This window comes from Pseudorca crassidens, chromosome 5 (assembly GCF_039906515.1).
Source record: "Pseudorca crassidens isolate mPseCra1 chromosome 5, mPseCra1.hap1, whole genome shotgun sequence".
Taxonomy (NCBI): Eukaryota; Metazoa; Chordata; class Mammalia; order Artiodactyla; family Delphinidae; genus Pseudorca; species Pseudorca crassidens.
In genome coordinates this window covers 38,446,550-38,468,735 of record NC_090300.1, presented here as the reverse complement: position 1 = coordinate 38,468,735, position 22,186 = coordinate 38,446,550, and the positions used below count along the sequence as shown (strand labels likewise).

The window sequence follows — 22,186 nt, the reverse complement described above, 5'->3', positions numbered from 1 at the left end:
ACCTGCTATTCTGTTCCAAAGACCTATGTGTCTCTCCTTATACCACACTGTCTTGATTGTCGTAGCTTATGGTAAGTCTTCAATCAGATACTGTGATTCCTCCAACTTTACTCTTCTTTTTCAAACTGTTTTATTATTTTAGTTTCTCTGTATTTCCATATAAATTCTAGGATCAACTTGCTTATATCTACAAAAATGTTCTGCTGGGATTCTGATTGGAATTACATTAAATCTATAGATCAATTTGAGAATAGCTGACATCTTTACTATGTTAGCCTTCCAATCCATGAACACAGTATTTCTCTGTATTTATTTAGGCTCCTTTTGGTTTCTTTTACACTTTTATAATTTTTAGCATCTAGATTCTATACATGTTTGGTTAGATTTGTACCTATTTCCTTTCTTAGTCTATTGTAAATGGTATTTAAAAAATTTCAGCTTCCGATTGTTCACTGCTAGTATACAGAAATAAAATTAATTTTATGTGTTGATTCAATCCTATGACTTTGCTAAAGTCACTTATTATTAGTTCTAGGAGGATTGTTTTGATTTGTTTGGTAGATTTCTAAGGATTTTCTACACAATCATGTTTACAAAGAGGGGCAGCTTTATTTATTTTTTCCCCCAACTATGCACTTTATTTCTTTTTCTTGTCTCACCACAATGGCTAAGACTTCCTCTATGATGATAAAGAGCAGTGGTGATGGGACTTCCCTGGTGGCACAGTGGTTAAGAATCCACCTGCCAATGCAGGGGACATGTGTTCGAGCCCTGGTCTGGGAAGATCCCACATGACGCTGAGCAACTAAGCCTGTGTGCCAAAACTACTGAGCTTATGCTCTAGAGCCTGTGAGCCACAACTACGGAGCCCATGTGCCACAACTACTGAAGCTTGCGCACCTAGAGCCCATGCTCCACAACAAGAGAAGCCACCGCAATGAGAAGTCCGTGCACTGCAATGAAGAGTAGCCCCTGCTCGCCCCAACTAGAGAAAGCCTGCATGCAGCAATGAAGACCCAACACAGCTAAAAATAAATAAATAAATAAATAAACATTTTAAAAGTGTTAAAAAAAAAAAAAGAGCAGTGGTGAGAGTAAACATCCTTGCTTTGTTCCCAATCTCGGGAATGAAAACATTCAGTCTTTCATTATTAAGTATGATGTTGGCTGTAGAATTTTTAGATGCTCTGTTTCAGGTTAAATAAATTCCTTTCTATCTCTAGTATGCTGAGAGTTTTATCATGAATAGATGCTGAATTTTGTCAAGTGCCTTTTTCTATCAATCGATATGATCATGTGGTTTTTCTTTTCTAGGCTGTTAATATGGCACATTACAATGATTAATTTTCTTAATGATTGATATTCGAATATGAATCAGCCTTGCATTCCTGGGATAAACCTCACTTGGTTGTCCTTTTTACATATTGCTGGATTATATTTGCTAGGTTTTTGCATCTATACTGGTCTGTAGTTTGTTCTTGTCTGGTTTTGGATTAGTGTAATTCTGGTCTCATAAATGAGTTGGCACGTGCTTCCTCCTCTTCGTTTTTCTGGAAGAGATTGTGTAGAATTTGTGTTATTTCTTCTTTAACTGTTTAGCAGAATTTACCAGTGAAACCATTTGGGCCTGAAGATTTCTTTTCTCAGGATATTTTAAACTGTGTATTCAGCTTCTTTAATAGTTGTAGAACCATTCAGGTTATCTATTTCACATTCAGTGAGTTTTGGTATTTTGTGGCTTTTGAGGAATTGATCCATTTCATCTAAGTTGCTAAATTTATGTGCTCTGTATACATGCCTGAGTGTGTGTTTCCTAAGCCCCAGATCTAGAGTGGAGCAGATTCTACCTCAGCTTCAGCACCAGTCCCTATTCTCCAGTTCAGGTTTTCCCAGAGAACTCCACATTGTGGTTTATAGAATACTTGCACAAATTATGAAATTGGTATTTCCAAAGACTTCTATTTCCAGGAAGATGGAATAGATGTATGTTTCCCTATTCCTCCTGCAAAGTACAACTAAAATCTTGGGTATCATCCATAGAACAAACACAAGAAGACTCTGAAAGGTAGAGAGAAGAAGCCAGACTGGCCAGGGACTTTGGGAACAGAAGAACAACATGGTAGTAAGTTCCCTCCGTTTCCTCTTTGTCTCATATATCCCAGACTTGGAGCTGAAGAAGCCAGCAACCTGGAAATACCAAGGAGCACAGACAAAAATCAAACGAAGAACAGCCTCAACAAATACTGTCTTTAGCTGAAGGATTGGGAAGGGGCAGCTAGAAAGACAGAAAACTTAGAGAATAACCACTCTACCCAAGCCAATACTAAAAAAAAAAAAGCACTGGCCCCACTCCTACTCATGCCAGCACAGACTTCCACCCTTGTGAGTGCTGAGATGAGGTACCTCAACACCCTTGCCAGGGTGGTATCAGACAGAGAGTGTCAAGTAAGGAGCAACACCAGGAACAAGTTCCCTCCCCTCTATGATGTCATTGGGGACCACTCAGTGATGAGAATGCACCCCTTTCCTCAGCTATCAGTTGAGGCTGAGTGGGAAGCTGTACTTCTACCTACCTCTGCCTGGCAGTAATGAGGTGCAACCCCTTCCTCTAACAGAGCAGTGTCAGAGAAACCCAGCTAAAATAGAAAGTTTAAATAAGATCCAGAATCTCATAACATAATATGAAAATGTCTAGGTTTAACAAAAAAATCATTTGTCATGCCAAAACCCAGGAAGTCTCAAAATTTATGATGATGACAACTCTGAGATAACAGAAATGTTATAACTCCTGACAAAGATTTTAAAGCAACTATGATAAAAATGCTTCAATCAGTAAATAGAAACACAACTGAAACTAATGAGAAAACAGAAAGCCTCAGCAAAGGAACTTAAGTCTTAGTAATGAAATTACTAAGAAGAAATAAAGAAGAAAAAAATGGATATTTTGTAACTGAAAAATATAACCATTTAAATAAAAAGCTCAGTGGATGGGCTCAACAGCAGAATGGAGGGAACAAAGGGACAAATCAATGAACTGGAAGACAGGACAATAGCAATTGCCCAATCTGAACCACAGAGAGAAAACAGACCAAAAATTTTTTTTTAAAGAATAGCATTAAAATAAACAAATTAATTAATTAAAAAATTTTAAAAAGAGAATCTCAAGGAAAATTGAAAAATACACTGATGGGATTAATATGAAAATACAATACATAAAAATTTGTGGAATACAGGTAAAGCAGTGTTGAGAGGAAAATTTACAGCACTAAACACATAGATTAGAAAAGAGGAAATGTCTCACATCAATACTCCTTGCTACCGCACCAAGAACCTAGGAAAAAAAGAGCAAAATAAGTCTGAAGAAAGCAAAAGAAAAGATATGATAAATAGCAGAAATCAATAAAATTGAAAACAAAACAAAAAAAAGAGAAAATCAATGAAACAAAGATCTTGTTAATGTTAAGTCATATCAATTATTATATTGTATAATTTTATATATTAATAATTAATATATATTCTTTGAAAAGACCAGTAAAATTGACAGACCTCTAACAAGACAAACAAAGGAAAAGGAAGGTACAAATAACTAATTTCAGTAATGTAACAGGGTATCACTGAAGACCCTGCAGACATCAATAGGATAACAGGAGAATATTATGAACAACTCTAAACACATAAAATTGACAGCTTAGACAAAATGGATCACTTCCTCAAAAAATACAAACTACCACAATTCATTCAATATAAAATAGATAATGTGAATAACCCTATAACTATTAAGGAAACTGAACTGTAAATTAAAAACTACCCCCAGACCAAATCTCCAGGCCCAAATGGTTTCATTGGAGAACTCTACCAAATGTCTAAAGAAGAATTAACATAAATCTAGACAATCTGGTTTTCTTTAATTAACAATAATCTTTTGATGTTCAGACTACCTGCCCTTTGTTGCAAAACTCCTATATATCCTGGCTCCCTCCTAGGAACAGTTCTCTCAGGGTTACTTGAGATGCTGTCTCTCAGGCTTGAAGTCCTAAAAATTTCCACCAAGTAAAACATAACTCTCGGGACTTCCCTGGTGGGCCAGTGGGTTAGACTCTGTGCTCCCATTGCAGGGGGCCCATGATCAATCCCTGGTCGGGGAACTAGATCCCGCATGCATGCATGCAGCAACTAAGAGTTCTCATGCCACAACTAAGAAGTCTGCATGCTTCAACTAAGAACCCACATGCCACAACTAAGAGAGTCCACATGCTGCAACTAAAGATCACGCATGCCACAACTAAGACCTGGCGCAGCCAAAATAAATAAATAAATAGTAAATTTTAAAAATAAATAAAACTTTAAAAAAAAATAAAAAGAATTATACATAATGACAAAGTAGGGTTTATTCTAAGGATGCAAAGGTAGTTTAGTATTGAAAATCGATCAATGTACTCCATCATATTAACAAACTGAAAAAAAATCACATGGTCATACAAATTAATGCAGAAAAATCATTTGACAAAATTCAACATTCATTCATGATAAAAACTCTCAGAAAACTAGGTATAGAGGGTAATTCAACTTAACAAAGAACATCTCCAAAAATCTGCAGCCAACATTATACATAATGTTCTACTAAGAAACTGGATCACTCATACACAGCTGGTGAGAAGGAAAAATGGCATAGTCATTCTGGAAGACAGTTTGGTGGTTTCTTAAAAAACTAAACATGCAACTACCACATGACCCAGCAACTGCATTTTTAGGCATTTATACCAGAGAAATAAAGACTTAAGTTTATGCTAAAACCTATACTTGAATGTTTATAGCAGCTTTATTTGTAACAGCTCAAAACTGAAAAAAACCCAAATATCCCTCAACAGGTGAATAGTTAAACTGTGATAATCCACACCAAGGAATACTACTCAGCAATAAAAAGAAGCCAGCTACTAATACATATAACCTGGATAAATCTCCAAAGAATTATGCTGAATGAAAGAAAACAACCCCAAAAGTTTAAATACTGCATAATTTCTTTTCTGAAATGACAAAATTATAAAGATGAAGAACAGATTAGTGGTTGCCAGGAGTTAAGGAGGAAGGAGGGGTGAGAGTGAAATGGGTGCAGCTATAAAATGACAACATGAGGGCTCTCTGTGGTAATGGAAATGTTCTGTATCTTGACTATATTGATGACAATATCTTGGTTCTGATAATGTATTATAGTTTGATAAGATGTTGCAACTGGGGGAAACTGGGTCAAAGGTACAAGGTTTCTCTCTGTATTATTTTTTTTTGAATTTTACTTATTTTTTTATACAGCAGGTTCTTATTAGTCATCCATTTTATACATATCAGTGTATACATGTCAATCCCAATCACCAAATTCATCACCCCTCCACCCCCAAACCCTGCCACTTTCCGCCTTCATGTCCATACATTTGTTCTGTACGTCTGTGTCTCAATTTCTGCCCTGAAAACCAGTTCATCTGTACCATTTTTCTAGGTTCCACATATGTGTGTTAATACATGATATTTGTTTTTCTCTTTCTGACTTACTTCACTCTGTGTGACAGTCTCTAGATCCATTCACGTCTCAACAAATGACCCAATTTCATTCCTTTTTATGGCTGAGTAATATTCCATTGTATATATGTACCACATCTTCTTTATCCATTTGTCTGTCGATGGGCATTTAGGTTGTTTCCATTACCTGCCTACTGTAAACAGTACTGCAACGAACATTGGGATGCATCTGTCTTTTCGAATTATGGTTTCCTCTGGGTATATGCCCAGTAGTGGGAATGCTGGATCATATGATAATTCTATTTTTAGTTCTTTGAGGAACCTCCATACTGTTCTCCATAGTGGCTGCATCAATTTACATTCCCACCAACAGGGCCAGAGGGTTCCCTTTTCTCCACACCCTCTCCAGCATTTGCTGTTTCTAGATTTTCTGATGACGCTCATTCTAACTGGTGTGAGGTGATACCTCACTGTAGTTTTGATTTGCATTTCTCTAATAATTAGTGATGTTGAGCAGCTTTTAATGTGCTTCTTGGCCATCTGTATGTCTTCTTTGGAGAAATGTCTATTTAGGTCTTCTGCCAATTTTTGGATGGGGTTGTTTTTTTCATACTGAGTTGCACGAGCTGCTTCTAAAATTGGAGGTTAATCCTTTGTCAGTTGCTTCATTTCCAAATATTTTCTCCCATTCCGAGGGTTGTCTTTTCATCTTACGATTTCCTTTGCTGTGCAAAAGCTTTTAAGTTTCATTAAGTACCATTTGTTTAGTTTTGTTTTTATTTCCATTTTTCTAGGAGGTGGGTCAGAAAGGATCTTGCTGTGATTTATGTCATAGAGTGTTCTGCCTATGTTTTCCTCTAAGAGTTTTATAGTGTCTGGCCTTATATTTAGGTCTTTAATCCATTTTGAGTTTATCTTTGTGTGTGGTGTTAAGGAGTGTCCTAATTTCATTCTTTTACATGTAGCTGTCCAGTTTTCCCAGCACCACTTATTGAAGAGGCTGTCTTTTCTCCATTGAATAATCTTGCTTCATTTATCAAAAATAAGGTGACCATATGTGCATGGGTTTATCTCTGGGCTTTCTATCCTGTTCCATTGATCTATGTTTCTGTTTTTGTGCCAGACCATACTGTCTTGATTACTGTAGCTTTGTAGTATAATCTGAAGTCAGGGAGCCTGATTCCTCCAGCTCTGTTTTTCTTACTCAAGATTGCTTTGGCTATTCAGGGTCCTTTGTGTTTCCATACAAATTGTGAAATTTTTTGTTCTAGTTCTGTGAAAAATGCCTGTTTGATAGGGATTGCATTGAATCTGTAGATTGCTTTGGGTAGTATAGTCATTTTCACAATGCTGATTCTTCCAATCCAAGAACATGGTATATCTCTCCATCTATTTGTATCATCTTTAATTTCTTTCATCAGTGTCTTATATTTTTCTGCATACAGCTCTTTTGTCTCCTAGGTAGGTTTATTCCTAGGTTTTTTGTTTTTTTTAGGTACATGGGCCTCTCACTGTTGTGGCCTCTCCCGTTGTGGAGCACAGGCTCCGGACGCGCAGGCTCAGTGGCCATGGCTCATGGGCCTAGCTGCTCCGCAGCATGTGGGATCTTCCTGGACCGGGGCACAAACCTGTGTCCCCTGCATCGGCAGGTGGATTCTCAACCACTGCGCAACCAGGGAAGCCCTATTCCTAGGTATTTTATTCTTTTTGTTGCAATGGTAAATGGAAGTGTTTCCTTAATTTCACTTTCAGATTTTTTCATCATTAGTGTATAGGAATGCAAGAGATTTCCGTGCATTCATTTTGTATCCCGCTACTTTACCAGATTCATTGATTAGCTCTAGTAATTTTCTGGTAACATCTTTAGGATTCTCTATGTATAGCATCATGTCATCTGCAAACAGTGACAGCTTTACTTCTTTTACGATTTGGATTCCTTCTATTTCCTTTTCTTCTCTGATTGCTGTGGCTAAAACTTCCAAAACAATGTTGAATAATAGTGGTGAGGGTGGGCAACCTTGTCTTGTTCCTGATCTTAGTGTAAACGGTTTCAGTTTTTCACCATTGAGGATGATGTCGGTTGTGGGTTTGTTATATATGGCCTTTATTATGCTGAGGTAAGTTGTCTCTATGCCTACTTCCTGGAGGGTTTTTATCATAAATGGGTGTTGAATTTTTTCAAAAGCTTTTTCTGCATCTATTGAGATTATCATATGGTTTTTCTTCTTCAATTTGTTAATATGGTGTATCACATTGAATGATTTGCATATATTGAAGAATCCTTGCATTCCTGGGATAAACCCCACTTGATCATGGTGTATGATCCTTTTAATGTGCTGTTGAAGTCTGTTTGCTAGTATTTTGGTTGAGGGTTTTTGCATCTATGTTCATCAGTGATATTGGCCTGTAGTTTTCTTTCTTTGTGACATCTGTCTGGTTTTGGTATCAGGGTGATGGTGGCCTCATAGAATGAGTTTGGGAGTGTTCATCCCTCTGCTATAGTTTGGAAGAGTTTGAGAAAGAAAGGTGTTAGCTCTTCTCTAAATGTTTGATAGAATTCGCCTGTGAAGCCATCTGATCCTGGGTTTTTGTTTGTTGGAAGACTTTTAATCACAGTTTAAATTTCAGTGCTTGTGATTTTTCTATTTATATTTTCTATTTCTTCCTGGTTCAATCTCAGAAGGTTGTGCTTTTCTAAGAATTTGTCCATTTCTTCCAGGTTGTCCATTTTTTGGCATAGAGTTGATTGTAGTAATTGCTTATGATCCTTTGTATCTCTGCAGTGTCAGCAGTTACTTCTCCTTTTTCATTTCTAATTTTATTGATTTGAGTCCTCTCTCTCTTTTTCTTGATGAGTCTGGCTAATGGTTTATCAATTTTATATATCTTCTCAAAGAACCAGCTTTGAGTTTTATTGATCTTTGCTATTGTTTCCTTCATTTATTTCTGATCTGATATTTATGATTTCTTTCCTTCTGCTAACTTTGGGGTTTTTTTGTTCTTCTTTCTCTAATTGCTTTAGGTGTAAGGTTAGGTTGTTTATTTGAGGTTTTTCTTGTTTTTGAAGATAGGATTGTATTGCTATAAACTTCCCTCTTAGAACTGCTTTTGCTGCATCGCATAGGTTTTGGGTCATCTGTTTTCATTTTCATTTGTTTCTAGGTATTTTTTGATTTCCTGTCTGATTTTTTCAGTGATCTCTTGGTTATTAAGTAGTGTATTGTTTAGCCTCCATGTGTTGTATTTTTTACAGCTTTTTTCCTGTAATTGATATCTAGTCTCATAATGTTGTAGTAGGAAAAGATACTTGATATGATTTCAATTTTCTTAAATTACCTGAGGCTTGATTTGTGACCCAAATATGATCCATCCTGGAGAAAATTCCATGAGAAGCTGAGAAGAAAGTGTGTTCTGTTGTTTTTGGATGGAATGTCCTATAAATATCAATTAAGTGCATCTTGTTTAATGTATCATTTAAAGCTTGTGTTTCCTTATTTATTTTAATCTTGGATGATCTGTCCATTGGTGAAAGTGGGGTGTTAAAGTCCCCTACTATGATTGTGTTACTGTCGATTTCCTCTTTTATGGCTGTTAGTATTTGCCTTATGTATTGAGGTGCTCCTATGTTGGGTGCATAAATATTTACAATTGTTATATCTTCTTCTTGGATTGATCTCTTGATCATTATGTAGTGTCCTTCTTTGTCTCTTGTAATAGTCTTTATTTTAAAGTCTATTTTGTCTGATATGAGGATTGCTACTCCAGCTTTCTGTTGATTTTCATTTGCATGGAATACCTTTTTCCATCCCCTCACTTTCAGTCTGTATGTGTCCCTAGATCTGAAGTGGGTCTCTTGTAGACAGCATATATAAGGGTTTTGTTTTTGTATCCTTTCAGCCAGTGTAGGGCTTTTGGTTGGAGCATTTAATCCATTTACATTTAAGGTAATTATTGATATATATGTTCCTATTCCCATTTTCTTAATTGTTTTGGGTTTGTTATTGTAGGTCTTTTCCTTCTCTTGAGTTTCCTGCCTAGAGAAGTTCCTGTAGCATTTGTTATAAAGCTGGTTTGGTGGTGCTGAGTTATGTTAGCTTTTGCTTGTCAGTAAAGGTTCTCCTTTGAATCTGAATGAGATCCTTGCTGGGTAGAGTAATCTTGGTTGTAGGTTTTTCCCTTTTATCACTTTAAATATGTACTGCCACTCCCTTCTGGCTTGCAGAGTTTCTGCTGAAGTATCAGCTGTTAACCTTATGGGGATTCCATTGTATGTTATTTGTTGTTTTTCCCTTGCTGCTTTTATTATGCTTTCTTTGTATTTAATTTTTGACAGTTTGATTAATATGTGTCTTGGTGTATTTCTCCTTGGATTTATCCTGTATGGGACTCTCTGTGCTTCCTGGACTTGATTAACTATTTCCTTTCCCATATTAGGGAATTTTCAACTATAATCTCTTCAAATATTTTCTCAGTCCCTTTCTTTTTCTCTTCTCCTTCTGGGACCCCTATAATTCAAATGTTGGTGCGTTTAATGTTGTCCCAGAGGTCTCTGAGACTGACCTCAATTCTTTTCATTCTTTTTTCTTTATTTGGCTCTGCAGTAGTTATTTCCATTATATTATCTTCCAGGTCACTTATCCATTCTTTTGCCTCAGTTATTCTGCTATTGAGTCCTTCTAGAGAATTTTAAATTTCATTTATTGTGTTGTTCATCATTGTTTGCTCTTAGGTTCTTCTAGATCCTTGTTAAATGTTTCTTGTATTTTCTCCATTCCATTTCCAAGATTTTGGATCATCTTTACTATCATTATTCTGAATTGTTTTTCAGGTAGACTGCCTATTTCCTCTTCATTTGTTTGGTCTGGTGGGTTTTTACCTTGCTCCTTAATCTGCTATGTATTTCTCTGTCTTCTCATTTTGCTTAACTTACTGGGTTTGGGGGTGTCCTTTTCACAGGCTGCAGGTTCGTAGTTCCTGTTGCTTTTGCTGTCTGCCCCCAGTGGCCAAGGTTGGTTCAGTGGGTTGTGTCAGGCTCCTGTTGGAGGGGACTACTGGCTGTGTTCTGGTGGATGAGGGTGGATCTTGTCTTTCTGGTGGGCAGGTCTGCCTCTGGTGGTGTGTTTTGTGGTGTCTGTGACCTTATCATGATTTTAGGCAGCCTCTCTGCTAATTGGTAGGGTTTTGTTCCTGTCTTGCTAGTTGTTTGGCATAGGGTGTCCAACACTGTAGCTTGCTGGTTGTTGAGTGGAGTCGGGTCTTGGCGCTGAGATGGAGATCTCTGGGAGATTTTCACCATTTGATATTACATGGAGCTGGGAGGTCTCTAGTGGACCAATGTCCTGAATTCGGCTCTCCCACCTCAGAGGCACAGGTCTGACACCCGGTTGGAGCAGCAAGATCCTGTCATCCACATGGCTCAGAGTAAAAGGGAGAAAAAAGGAAAATAAATAAATAAAATAATAAAATAAAAAATAATTATTGAAAATAAAAAAAATTTAAGTAATAAAAAAAAAAGAAAGAAAGAAGAGAGCAACCAAACCTAAAAACAGAGCCACCAATGATAACAAGCACTAAAAACTATAGTGAAAAAAAAAAAAAAAAACCAAAACCCGGACAGATAGAACCCTAGGACAAATGGTAAAAGCAAATTTATACAGACAAAATCACACACAGAAACATATACATACACACTCCCAAAAAGAGAAAAGGGGAAAAAAAAAAATATATATCATTGCTCCCAAAGTCCACCACCTCAATTTTGGGATGATTCATTGTCTATTCAGGAATTCCAGAGATGCAGGGTACATCAAGTTGATTGTGGAGATTTAATCCGCTGCTCCTGAGGCTGCTGGGAGAGATTTCCCTTTCTCTTCTTTGTTCGCACAGCTCCTGGGGTTCACCTTTGGATTTTGCCCCGCCTCTGCATGTAGGTCACCTGAGGGCATCTGTTCTTTGCTTAGACAGGATGGGGTTAAAGGGGCAGCTGATTAGGGGGCTCTGGCTCACGCAGGCCGGGGGGAGGGAGGGGTACGGAACACGGGGTGAGCCTGCGGCGGCAGAGGCTGGTGTGACGTTGCAACAGCCTGAGGTGCGCCATGTGTTCTCCTGGGAAGTTGTCCCTGGATTACGGGACCCTGGCAGTGGCGGGCTGCACAGGCTCCCGGGAGGGGAGGTGTGGATAGTGACCTGTGCTTGCTCACAGGCTTCTTGGTGGTGGCAGCAGCAGCCTTAGCATCTCATGCCCATCCCTGGTGTCTGTGCTGATGCACCTGTTTCTGGAGCTCATTTAGTCGGTGGTCTTAATCCCCTCTCCTCGTGCACCGTGAAACAAAGAGGCAAGAAAATGTCTCTTGCCTCTTCGGCAGCTCCAGACTTTTTCCTGGACTCCCTCCTGGCTAGCTGTGGTGCACTAGCCCCTTCAGGCTGTGTTCACGCAGCGAACCCCAGTCCTCTCCCTGGGATCTGACCTCCGAAGCCCGAGCCTCAGCTCCCAGCCCTGCCCGCCCTGGCGTGTGAGCAGTCAAACCTCTCGGGCTGGTGAGTGCTGATCGGCACCGATCCTCCGTGTGGGAATCTCTCCGCTTTGCCCTCTGCACCCCTGTGGCTGCACTCTCCTCTGTGGCTCCGAAGATTCCTCTTCTGACACCTGCAGTCTCCACCCGCGAAGGGGCTTGCTAGTGTGTGGAAACCTTTCCTCCTTCACAGCTCCCTCCCACTGGTGCAGGTCCTGTCCCTATTCTTTTGTCTCTGTTTTTTCTTTTTTCTTTTGCCCTACCCAGGTACGTGGGGAGTTTTTGGCCTTTTGGGAGGTCTGAGGTCTTCTGCCAGCATTAGTAGGTGTTCTGTAGAAGTTGTTCCACATGTAGATGTATTTCTGATATATCTGTGGGGAGGAAGGTGACCTCCATGTCTTACTCTTCTGCCGTCTTGAAGCTCCTCCCAGGCAATCTTGAAAAGAGAAAAGTGTAAGAAGTGACAGTTGATGCCATGAGCAACTCTTTAGCTCCTACTCCAGCAGCATTGTGGAGTTGTGTCCATGGCCTCAAACATTCACATCTTCTTACCTCTTCCAATAGTGCCCATCTAACAGCTGAACACTTGCTCTCAAAGTTAACTAAAGGGGTTCTTCCACAAATTATTCCTAGGTATGTGCCATAAAGCAGGCTGTTATTTTTCCATAAGAACAATGTTACAACTAAATCATAGATATGCTGAATAATATTTCATAAAAAAGCAAACATGGCCTATAGGAATTCAAGGTAAAAAATATACTGCAAAATTTTTATGATTGTCACAAATGTACCTTACAAGGGGTTGTAAAGTACATTTGTGACAATCTTATAAAATGTACTAAAATACACATGTCCGGCAAACATGACTAGCAAGGTTCTCTAGAACACAATTTTATTACTACAAGTTTGACCTAACACTACATGCTAGCAATCATAAGTATTAAATATTTAATAATAATTTTTCTTGCCTCCTTAAAATTTACAAGGGCTTTTGGGGAGATGATTTGGATATCTCATTTCTCTTAAAAAGTTTTCTATTTCAGCTTAAAAGCTCCCTTCAACATTTCTTATAAGGAAGGAAGTCTGAAATGATAGCGTCTTTTCCTCTTTTTTTAAAAAAATAAATTTATTCAATTATTTATTTTTAGTTGCATTGGGTCTTCGTTGCTGTGTGCGGATTTTTCTCTAGTTGCAGCGAGTGGGGGCTACTCTTCATTGTAGCGCACAGGCTTCTCATTGCAGTGGCTTTTCTTGTTTTAGAGCACAGGCTCTAGGTGCGTGGGCTTCAGTAGTTGTGGCTCACAGGCTCAGTAGCTGTGGCTTGTGGGCTCTAGAACGCAGGCTCAGTAGTTGTGGCACACGGGCTTAGTTGCTCCATGGCATGTGGGATCTTCCCGGACCAGGGTTCGAATTTGTGTCCCCTGCATTGGCATGCAGATTCTTAACCACTGCGCTACCAGGGAAGTACCGTCTCTTTTTCTCTTGATAAATATTGTCTAATTTGGATTGTAGTGCCCAGATGTAACTATATTGTTTACTGTACTTTGTAAACAACAGACTCAGTAGTACATAATTTAGAGACGAGAATTCAAAATATCATGAACATCCCACCAAATGCTGATCCCATTTCTACTTGCATTTCTCCATTGACAGGAATCTCAGTTCTTTTTAAAGCAGTCCATTCCATTTTTATCTCTCTCTTATTTCACTGAGTTTTAGGCTATTTTCCTATATCTCTCCACTTATCTGTCCTAATTCCTTCCAGAAAGCCAAAGGACAAGGCTTCCTTCCTCCTTACAACAGCCCTCCCATGTCCACTACTACTGGAGGGCTAGTAGTAGTGGACATGTACAGAGGGCTAGTACAGAGGGCTAGACACTAGTACAGAAGGCTACTGTACGAGGTTCTCTAGAGAACGAGAGTCTGGGAAAGTTGAAGGAATTGTCCACACTCTGTGTGCTGAGGTGTTGAAGCACTTAAAGAGTTATTTAATCGTTCACAAAGATAACTACCTCTGGTCAGACTGTATTTAAATTCAGACATAAATATGTTTTGTGGAAAACATATTTTCTCCTTGTTTATGCAGAGGAAATCTCTTGCTGACCAAGTAATGCTGTTTTGGTTCAAGGTTAGTGTAGTACATTGGGCTACAATAAATTCAAATAAGTAATTATCCTTACATGTGAATACAGTTTCTTCTTAAAGGCCACCCTTTGTTTTGCCCGTTCACACATGATCTGCAAAGCACGTTCAGCCAAACCTATTGTTCTCATACAGTGGTGGATTCTGCCAGGTCCAAGGCGGCCTTGGGCAATTTCAAATCCCCTACCTTCACCTGTGAGAAAGAAAGGATAACATGACCACAGCCTATTTCTTTTGTTATTTACACAAATCCTGAGAAACTAATGAGATGCCCTCAATAAAAATGGCATTCCAGTAGGAAAAAAGTCAGTTCTGTAATAAGGTTCACTATACCTTTATGGAACTTTGATTTCTATGTATTTTAAACCACCATCATGAAAAACTTGGATCAAATTTAAGAACTGTCTTTTGAGTACCTACTCTGCATAAGTTGTTTTGTTAGTGCTGCAATGGTTACAAATGTAGATAAGACACAGACCCGAGTTTAGAACCTAGAAGAGGGGCAAGGATGCTAGGGATAAGGGATATGGAGAGGGACAAGAAAGGCAAAGGAGGGAGATGCTGTCTCTTCATCATGGTAACCTTAGGGCCTGGCAGGATCAGGGGCTTGTTGAGTGGATGAGATGAGGAATACAAGAACCTTCCTGAAAGAGGTGGCATCAGAGGTGTTCCCTGAAGGTTGAGTAGGATTCCAACAAGCAAGAGGATGGAGCCATTCTAGGCATACAGTATTCAAAGTTATTTATGCTTCTAATGTGTATATGACTTGAATTCAGAAAGTACTGAGGTTTTAGTAAAACAAGTAGAGGCTTGAAGATCACGTTTTAGGAAAAAGTGTGTTGCTCTGAATTGTATAATTTTTGTATTTAGCTGTGTTTTCAACTGATGTGACACCACATCAAATACTTAAATAAAACCTTATTATTCCATGAAGAAAATCCACCAAAGGAAAAAATTTTCCTTTATAAATGGAGTAAATAAGAGGCGAAAGTATCTAAATTATGGTATACTTCGTATCTTTTCCAGATTTAGACCTGAAAATATTTTAAAACAAAATAATAGAGAATCATTTTTCCAAACTTATCTCACCTAGTATTAGATTGGTGGCAGGAACTCGCACTTGATTAAAATGGATCTCAAAATGTCCTCCATGGAAATTGTCTATAAAATAGAGAATAAAATTTTCAAAAGCAAAATGAATTGACCATAAAACAGTCACAGATAATTAATCTATTGAAATATAATTACTCAAAGATAGTGGAATTTAAAGGCCATAATGTCATACATTCCTAGGTAGACCAGAGCCCTGAACCCCCAGCACTGTGTAGGCCAGAAAACTTATCAACTGTTTTAGAAATTTTAAGAGATTTTAGATATCATTTCATCAAGAGGTTTCTGAACTCATTCTCTGAAGTTGTAGAGCTATGAAAAAGGAAGACGGCTCCACAGCTCCAATCAGACTATTTTATTATTGTTTTATTATTGCTTCTTCTTTGAAATTTTTTATATATGGGCTTCCAAAGAAAATTCTGCTCGGAAAAAAAAAGTTCCAATGGTTCAAAAATTGAAAGTGAATAAAGTAATTTAAATTTCTGATTTGACCATTGTGGAAACCAATGCCTGATGATGTGAAGAACCTGCTTGAAGGGACAGAGCAGGTTCAGCATTAGAGACAAAGCTGAGGCTGGGCCTTCAGGTATGTTTGCTCCCAGTCTAGGCTTGTTCACTGTGTGTTTGCCTCTTGAAAATGCTGGCATGTGACTGAGATTGGGAACACATTCACATTTTGTCTTTATATCACCCCTCCTCCCTGCCAAATTCTTCAGATAATCTCATGCTAACTCCACACCCTTTCCCAGTCAGAATAGATATTAATAATCAATTATGTCCACACTGTTTCCTTTGGCCTTGGCACAGGGAGTTGGAGAGGTGCTGGTGAAATTGTCATACTGAAATTTCAAACATAGGCTCTACAATGGAGGGTATCCGTAGCCAACCAACATTATAAACTCATTTTGGTGGTCTTTCAGGCTGTTGCTCTGCAACCCAGTGACTTCCCATGCACAGTGAGCTTGGTTATCCCCATCTTGCCAACACTTTTCTTTTCTTTATAATTCAATCCTTTTTTTTTTTTTAGTTAATTTGTATTGGAGTATAATTGCTTTACAATGTTGTATTAGTTTCTACTGTACAGCAAAATTAATCAGCTACACATATCCCCTCTTTTTTGGATTTCCTTGCCACTTAGGTTATCACGTGCATTAAGCAGAGTTCCCTGGGCTATACAATATGTTCTCATTAGTTGTCTATTTTATACATAGTATCAATAGTGTATATGTGTCAATCCCAATCTCCCAATTCCTCCCCCCTCCCTCCTCCCCCCTCCCTTGGTATCCATACATTTGTTCTCTATGTCTGTGTCTCCATTTCTGCTTTGCAAATAAGATCATCTATACCATTTTTCTAGATTCCACATATATGCATTAATATACAATATTTGTTTTTCTGACTTACTTCACTCTGTATGACACTCTCTAGGTCCATCCACATCTCTACAAATGACCCAATTTCATTCCTTTTTATGACTGAGTAATATTCCATTGTATATATGTACCACATCTTTTTTATCCATTCATCTGTTGATGGAAATTTAGGTTGCTTCCATGTCCTGGCTATTGTAAATAGTGCTGCAATGAACACTGGGGCGCATGTGTCTTTTTGAATTATGGTTTTCTCAGAGTATATGCCCAGGAGTGGGATTGCTGTGTCATATGGTAGTTGTAGTTTTAGTTTTTTAAGCAACCTCCATACTGTTCTCCATAGTGGCTCTATCAATTTACATTCCCACCGACAGTGCAGGAGGGGTTCCCTTTGCTCCACACCCTCTCCAGCATTTACTGTTTGTAGATATTTTGATGGTGGCCATTCTGACAAGTGTGAGGTGATACCTCATTGTAGTTTTGATTTGCTTTTCTCTAATAATCAGTGTTGTTGGGCATCTTTTCATGTTTGCCAACACACTTAACCTGTGGGTGCATTCTCCAGCTGCAGCCTACAGAAAGTGATGATGCCAAATGTTCCATAAAACTGCAAGTCTTATATCCACTACTTGAGTATTTTCATTAGCCACTTTCAACAATAAACAGAAAGCCAGCATCACCACAAAACCTGAAGTTCAGTAAACTTTTTCATAACATTTATCACTGGCTGACAGCTATATAACTTCTTATTTACATGTTTGTATTTATTCTCTATCTCCTTCCCCCAGCATGTAAGCTCCACAAGGGCAGAGATCTTGGTCTACTGTGTTCACTAATGTATTTTAAGTACCTGGAACGGTGCTCAGTACTCAACAAATACTTGCTGAGTGAGCAACCTGATTGGCAAGGAAACAGTGAACGTGAGCCTGAGCAAAAGTATCCTTGCTTCTTAGAAATTCCACCCAAGGACAGAAGGAAGGAAAAGTTTTGCATTCAAATCAGTCAAAACCCATTGCTTATTAATAGCTCTTGAGGTTGATTGACTAAGAAAGCTAAACTTGAAAACAAAAATGAATGTTACTATGGGTTACCTAGATTTAATTTTCCAGGTGTATTTCATTAATCTATTCTCCTGGATGATGAAGAGAAGACTGGCAGACAGAGTCATTATTCCTTGAATACTAGTCTGCCCTTTCCCAAAAACAAACAAAACGTGGTAGAATGCTGCACCACCTCTCTTTTTATTTGTTCTATTCTGAACTCCACTCGTATTTTTATTAAGCGTCAAAAAATTTCTAAAAACCCATCTTGTGCATTAAAATGCTATCTGGGGACTTCCCTGGTGGTCCAGTGGTTAAGAATCCACCTTCCAATGCAGGGGACATGGGTTTGATCCCTGGTCAGGGAACTAAGATCCCACATGCTACGGGGCAACTAAGCCCACGTGCCGCAACTACTAGGCCTGCGCTCTCTAGAGCCTGCACACCACAACTAGAGAGCCTGCCCACTGCAACGAAAGATCCCACATGCCGCAATGAAGATCCTGTGTGCCACAACTAAGACCTGATGCAGCCAAATAAATAAATATTTTTTAAAAAAATGCTATTTAGTCCCTTCAGTGTTACTGCATATTCTAGTCCTCCTCCTTGCAAATACAAGGACAGGTTGACTGAGTACTTACCCAGGTAGCCAAAAACAGACAAGGGCCTTATTACTTCTACTCCAGGTGTGTTGATGGGAACAAGAATCATGCTGTGTTGTTTGTGTCTGGTCAAAAGAAAAACAGATGTTAGGAAAAATGTGCTAAGTGGAAAAATAAAACAGATGTTAGGCAGAGTCTCAACTGTCATTTTTTCATTGTTGTTATCATGTAATTATGTAAGCAATGATGTCTGGAATGGGAACTGTGTAAAAAACATACATTAAGTACATTCAGATTCAGGCTGTGATCTGGAACAATGATGATTTTAAAATATGTGAAAGTTATTTAACTGAGGCTTCTCATTGCTCAAAGTGGTAACTGGCAACTGATGTTCAATACACTAAACATTTCAAAACTATTGCCTTGGATCTAAATGTCTAACTTACAAACAGTTTTGAAAAATTTTATATATCTTATAATCTGATCCAAACAGCTTTGAGGATTCAGCAACACTTTTAATACAGGAAATTCCACAGTGAAAAATGTACAGTAACACTCCCTAAAACGTTTTCTAAATACATGTTTTAGCAAAATAATTGTGAAATACAAACATGTGACATTTAATGTCATAATATATTTTATATTATTATGATTTGTGAGCCCAAATGGTGCGTTTTAAGTAAATTAAGTGGATACAGAGAAAGACCTACTCTTATTCCTCATAGATTTCTCAATCACTATTGTTTTATTACCTGGTTACACAGTTATTGTTACTTTTTCCCATAACAATTGCAATTTTGCACTTTGGATTCCCAGCTCCTAAAACCAGAGAGAAAATGAGAACAATACATCATAAAAAGAAATTTTTAGCCTGACATTTCACCGTAAAAGTTCTAATCTTTCTAAGTTTACCTCTGGGAAAACAAACAAACAAACATACAGGAAGAAAACCCTTAATTCATTAAAAAAAATAATGCTATGTACAAAACTGTGTATCACCCAAGAAAAATCACTAGCCAAGGCCAAGAATGGACTTCTCAATGAGCGCTGCTGCACGAAAATAACCAGAAGTCAAAGAAGCCATGAGGGACTTCCCCGGTGGCGCAGTGGTTGAGAGTCCATCTGCCGATGCAGGGGGCGCGGGTTCATGCCCTGGTCTGGGAGGATCCCACGTGCCGTGGAGCAGCTGGGCCTGTGGGCCGTGGCCGCTGGGCCTGCGCATCCGGAGCCTGTGCTCCGCGGCGGGAGAGGCCACAGCAGTGAGAGGCCCGTGTACCGCAAAAAGAAAATAAAAATAAATAAAGAAAGAAAGAAAGAAGCCGTGAAAGAACTGCAGCCCTTAAGACAAAATGACAGCTCTCCCATTCATACCATTTCAGACATCAGCATGCTAGAAAGGTTGTGAACTTCTTCTAGCATATTTCCTCCTGTTTAGATACCATATTTTCTGACATATGGACAAGAAGTACTAAAACTCATGATATTTACTCCCCAACCAGTGACTGAGAAAGACCTAATTTCCCCAGCCATGGGGCTGGGTGAGGGTGAGTCTATTTGAGGATTTCAGTACCCATCCCAGATTACATCATTTGCCCTAGTTACGCTATGGAGTAGCTGAAGATGGTTTACTTGGAGCTGTCCACATATATGAGGCTCTGATTCCACCTTCAGTAAGCCTAGGTTTTCATTCATTGATTTATTAAGGGTTAAAATTTGAAAATATAAAGCTATTTTCATTTTAATGTAAACTTTTATTTAACTACAGTTTAAGGTCTATGGCAATTCCCCAAAGGGGCCTTCTTGCAAAAAGTAAGTTTCATTTTCACCAGTCTAAGCACCTAGTGCCTCAGGGAAACTACCATTTAACTGGTGTTCTAATTATAAGACTGCAAGCAACTGGGTCAGATTAAGTTAAACACATAACTTCTTATAAAAAGTGGTTTTAGGAGATGTGAAATCATATAAAGATAAAATCTGAAAGAAGATTTCAGAACATCAGGATGATTCAAATGGTAGATGATAATACTTAAATTACACTGTGCATCTTAACTGAAATTTCTTATCTGAAAACACTGGGCTGGGGGAATTTTTTTTACCCTTGATTCGTCCTGGCTCTGCAATAATATGTAATCATGCTTTGATTCTTAGCTAGAAATTATTGAGAAAAGAGTCTTTTCCAGAAAGGCTTACTTTTAATTTTTCAACTGGATATTTTTCTACTTGGGGTTTTTGAGCTTTTACTCGTAGGAAGACTTGAGGCCCTTAGGCTGAAGAGTCAGGCCACTTGCCCCATATAACACAGTGTCTCCTTGGTGGGTGTACTTCTGAAAATCAGATTAGGACATAATGGTATGACTTGGGGTTCATTTTCATTACAGATCTTTTCTTTGTCTACTTTCTATCCTGGTAATCAAGAACATTTTGGGTAAATCTTTTAAGGTTTCATGGATTTTAATTCTAGATAAACAGAAGCTGAATCCTTCAAAAGTAAAATCTTCTCTACAATTACCTCAAACCCTAACCAAAAGCCATCTTTTTCCAATTCTATATTTCTCTCTAATATTTCCCAATAGTATTTCTTGTCTTGTTCTTTCTATCATAAAAAATTGTTGTCACAGCTTTATGTAAGTGCCCAACAGATTTCAGATATCAGGTAAATTTTGAAGAAACTCAAGAAACAAGGCAAATAATTCTTTAATTCTGCTTTGCTCAATCTAATATGGAAAACAATTCAGATTCTTAAAAGATAAAACTTCTAAATTGGCTCTCCTTTTTGGGGTCATTAAGTAGAGGAAGTAAGGGTGAATATATAAGCTGTAAATTTTGAAATATTTTGATTTAACCTTGATGTTTCAGAAAATGGGAAAACTCTCTCACGAATATATCATCTCATCTTAGCTACAAGCATAATTTGGCAGGTGCAGCAACAGAAATGTTCTTCTTCTAAAGGGAGTTTTTGCTCTCATGTTATTTTAGTTAATGAACAGGATACCAAATGTCATAAATTAAATATATTAAAGGAAATCTGAATAGACCAGAAAACATCTAAATATATCTGCTGTGTCACAGGCCTTCATGAATGAAAACAGATGGCATAGATAAGATAATTTTGTTTTTAATCCAGACTCTGTGGTATTTCAAGACTGTTCAAGTGCCAGGATTAAGTCAGGCTGAAAAGGACATTTTACTGATATTTGCTGATGAGTTTTAATTTCACAGGCTCTTACAACCACATGGTTATCAAACAAAATCATTCTCTAACACAAGGAAAGATGACAGGTAGAGAAAAACATGACTATTGGGTATGGATATGGTCTGTAACAATAAAAAAAAGTGATATAAACAATAATATAATGTGAAGTGCAGTTAGCTATGTACAAAGTCTCAAGGTTACTTCTTCTACCAACATTGAACTTCTAAGGTGAAATACTTAAACTTCATTTGGTCTTAGCATTAATACTTAGTTTTAATACAAATACGAATAAAAAACCAATATGAGTTAAGTAACATTTTAAAATGAAATTTCCACTTGTTAAAAAAAAGAAAAAGTTTATCATTCAGTTAAAAAAAAACAATCTCATGTGTGCCTTTGGAATATGTGCTATTATTAATAGGGGAAACAACCTTTGAAATTCACTTACTCTACTGCTAGGAAGGTTTACATTTAATAAGTATTCAATAAATGTTACATGCTGTCACTATTACAAAATATAGTTGGATCAAAATCAGGTCCAAATAGATCAGAATTGAAAATTTAAAAAAAATTTAAGTAATCAAGACATTAAAGGGCTTCCCCGTTGGTGCAGTGGTTAAGAATCCGCCTGCCAATGCATGGTACACGGGTTCAAACCCTGGTCCGGGAAGATCCCACATGCTGCGGAGCAACAAAGCCTGTGCGC

General features: G+C 38.0%; 1 protein-coding gene across 4 annotated transcripts in view; it reads right to left on the bottom strand.

The window, feature by feature from the left end:
- The window catches only part of ACAD11 (acyl-CoA dehydrogenase family member 11), an 88,614-nt gene that overhangs the window by 5,181 nt on the left and 61,247 nt on the right, over positions 1–22,186 (bottom strand). For 2 of the 4 annotated variants that reach the window (XM_067737795.1, XM_067737796.1), the window contains exons 14-17: positions 19,040–19,106; positions 18,327–18,412; positions 15,255–15,326; positions 14,204–14,358 (exon numbers count right to left, since the gene is read on the bottom strand). In XM_067737795.1, coding sequence (XP_067593896.1) covers positions 14,204–14,358; positions 15,255–15,326; positions 18,327–18,412; positions 19,040–19,106 — 380 coding nt within the window. Of the gene's footprint in view, positions 1–3,301; positions 3,332–12,286; positions 12,460–14,203; positions 14,359–15,254; positions 15,327–18,326; positions 18,413–19,039; positions 19,107–22,186 lie in introns of all 4 variants that reach the window. The other 2 variants (XR_010943517.1, XM_067737794.1) reach the window with 2 other exon arrangements.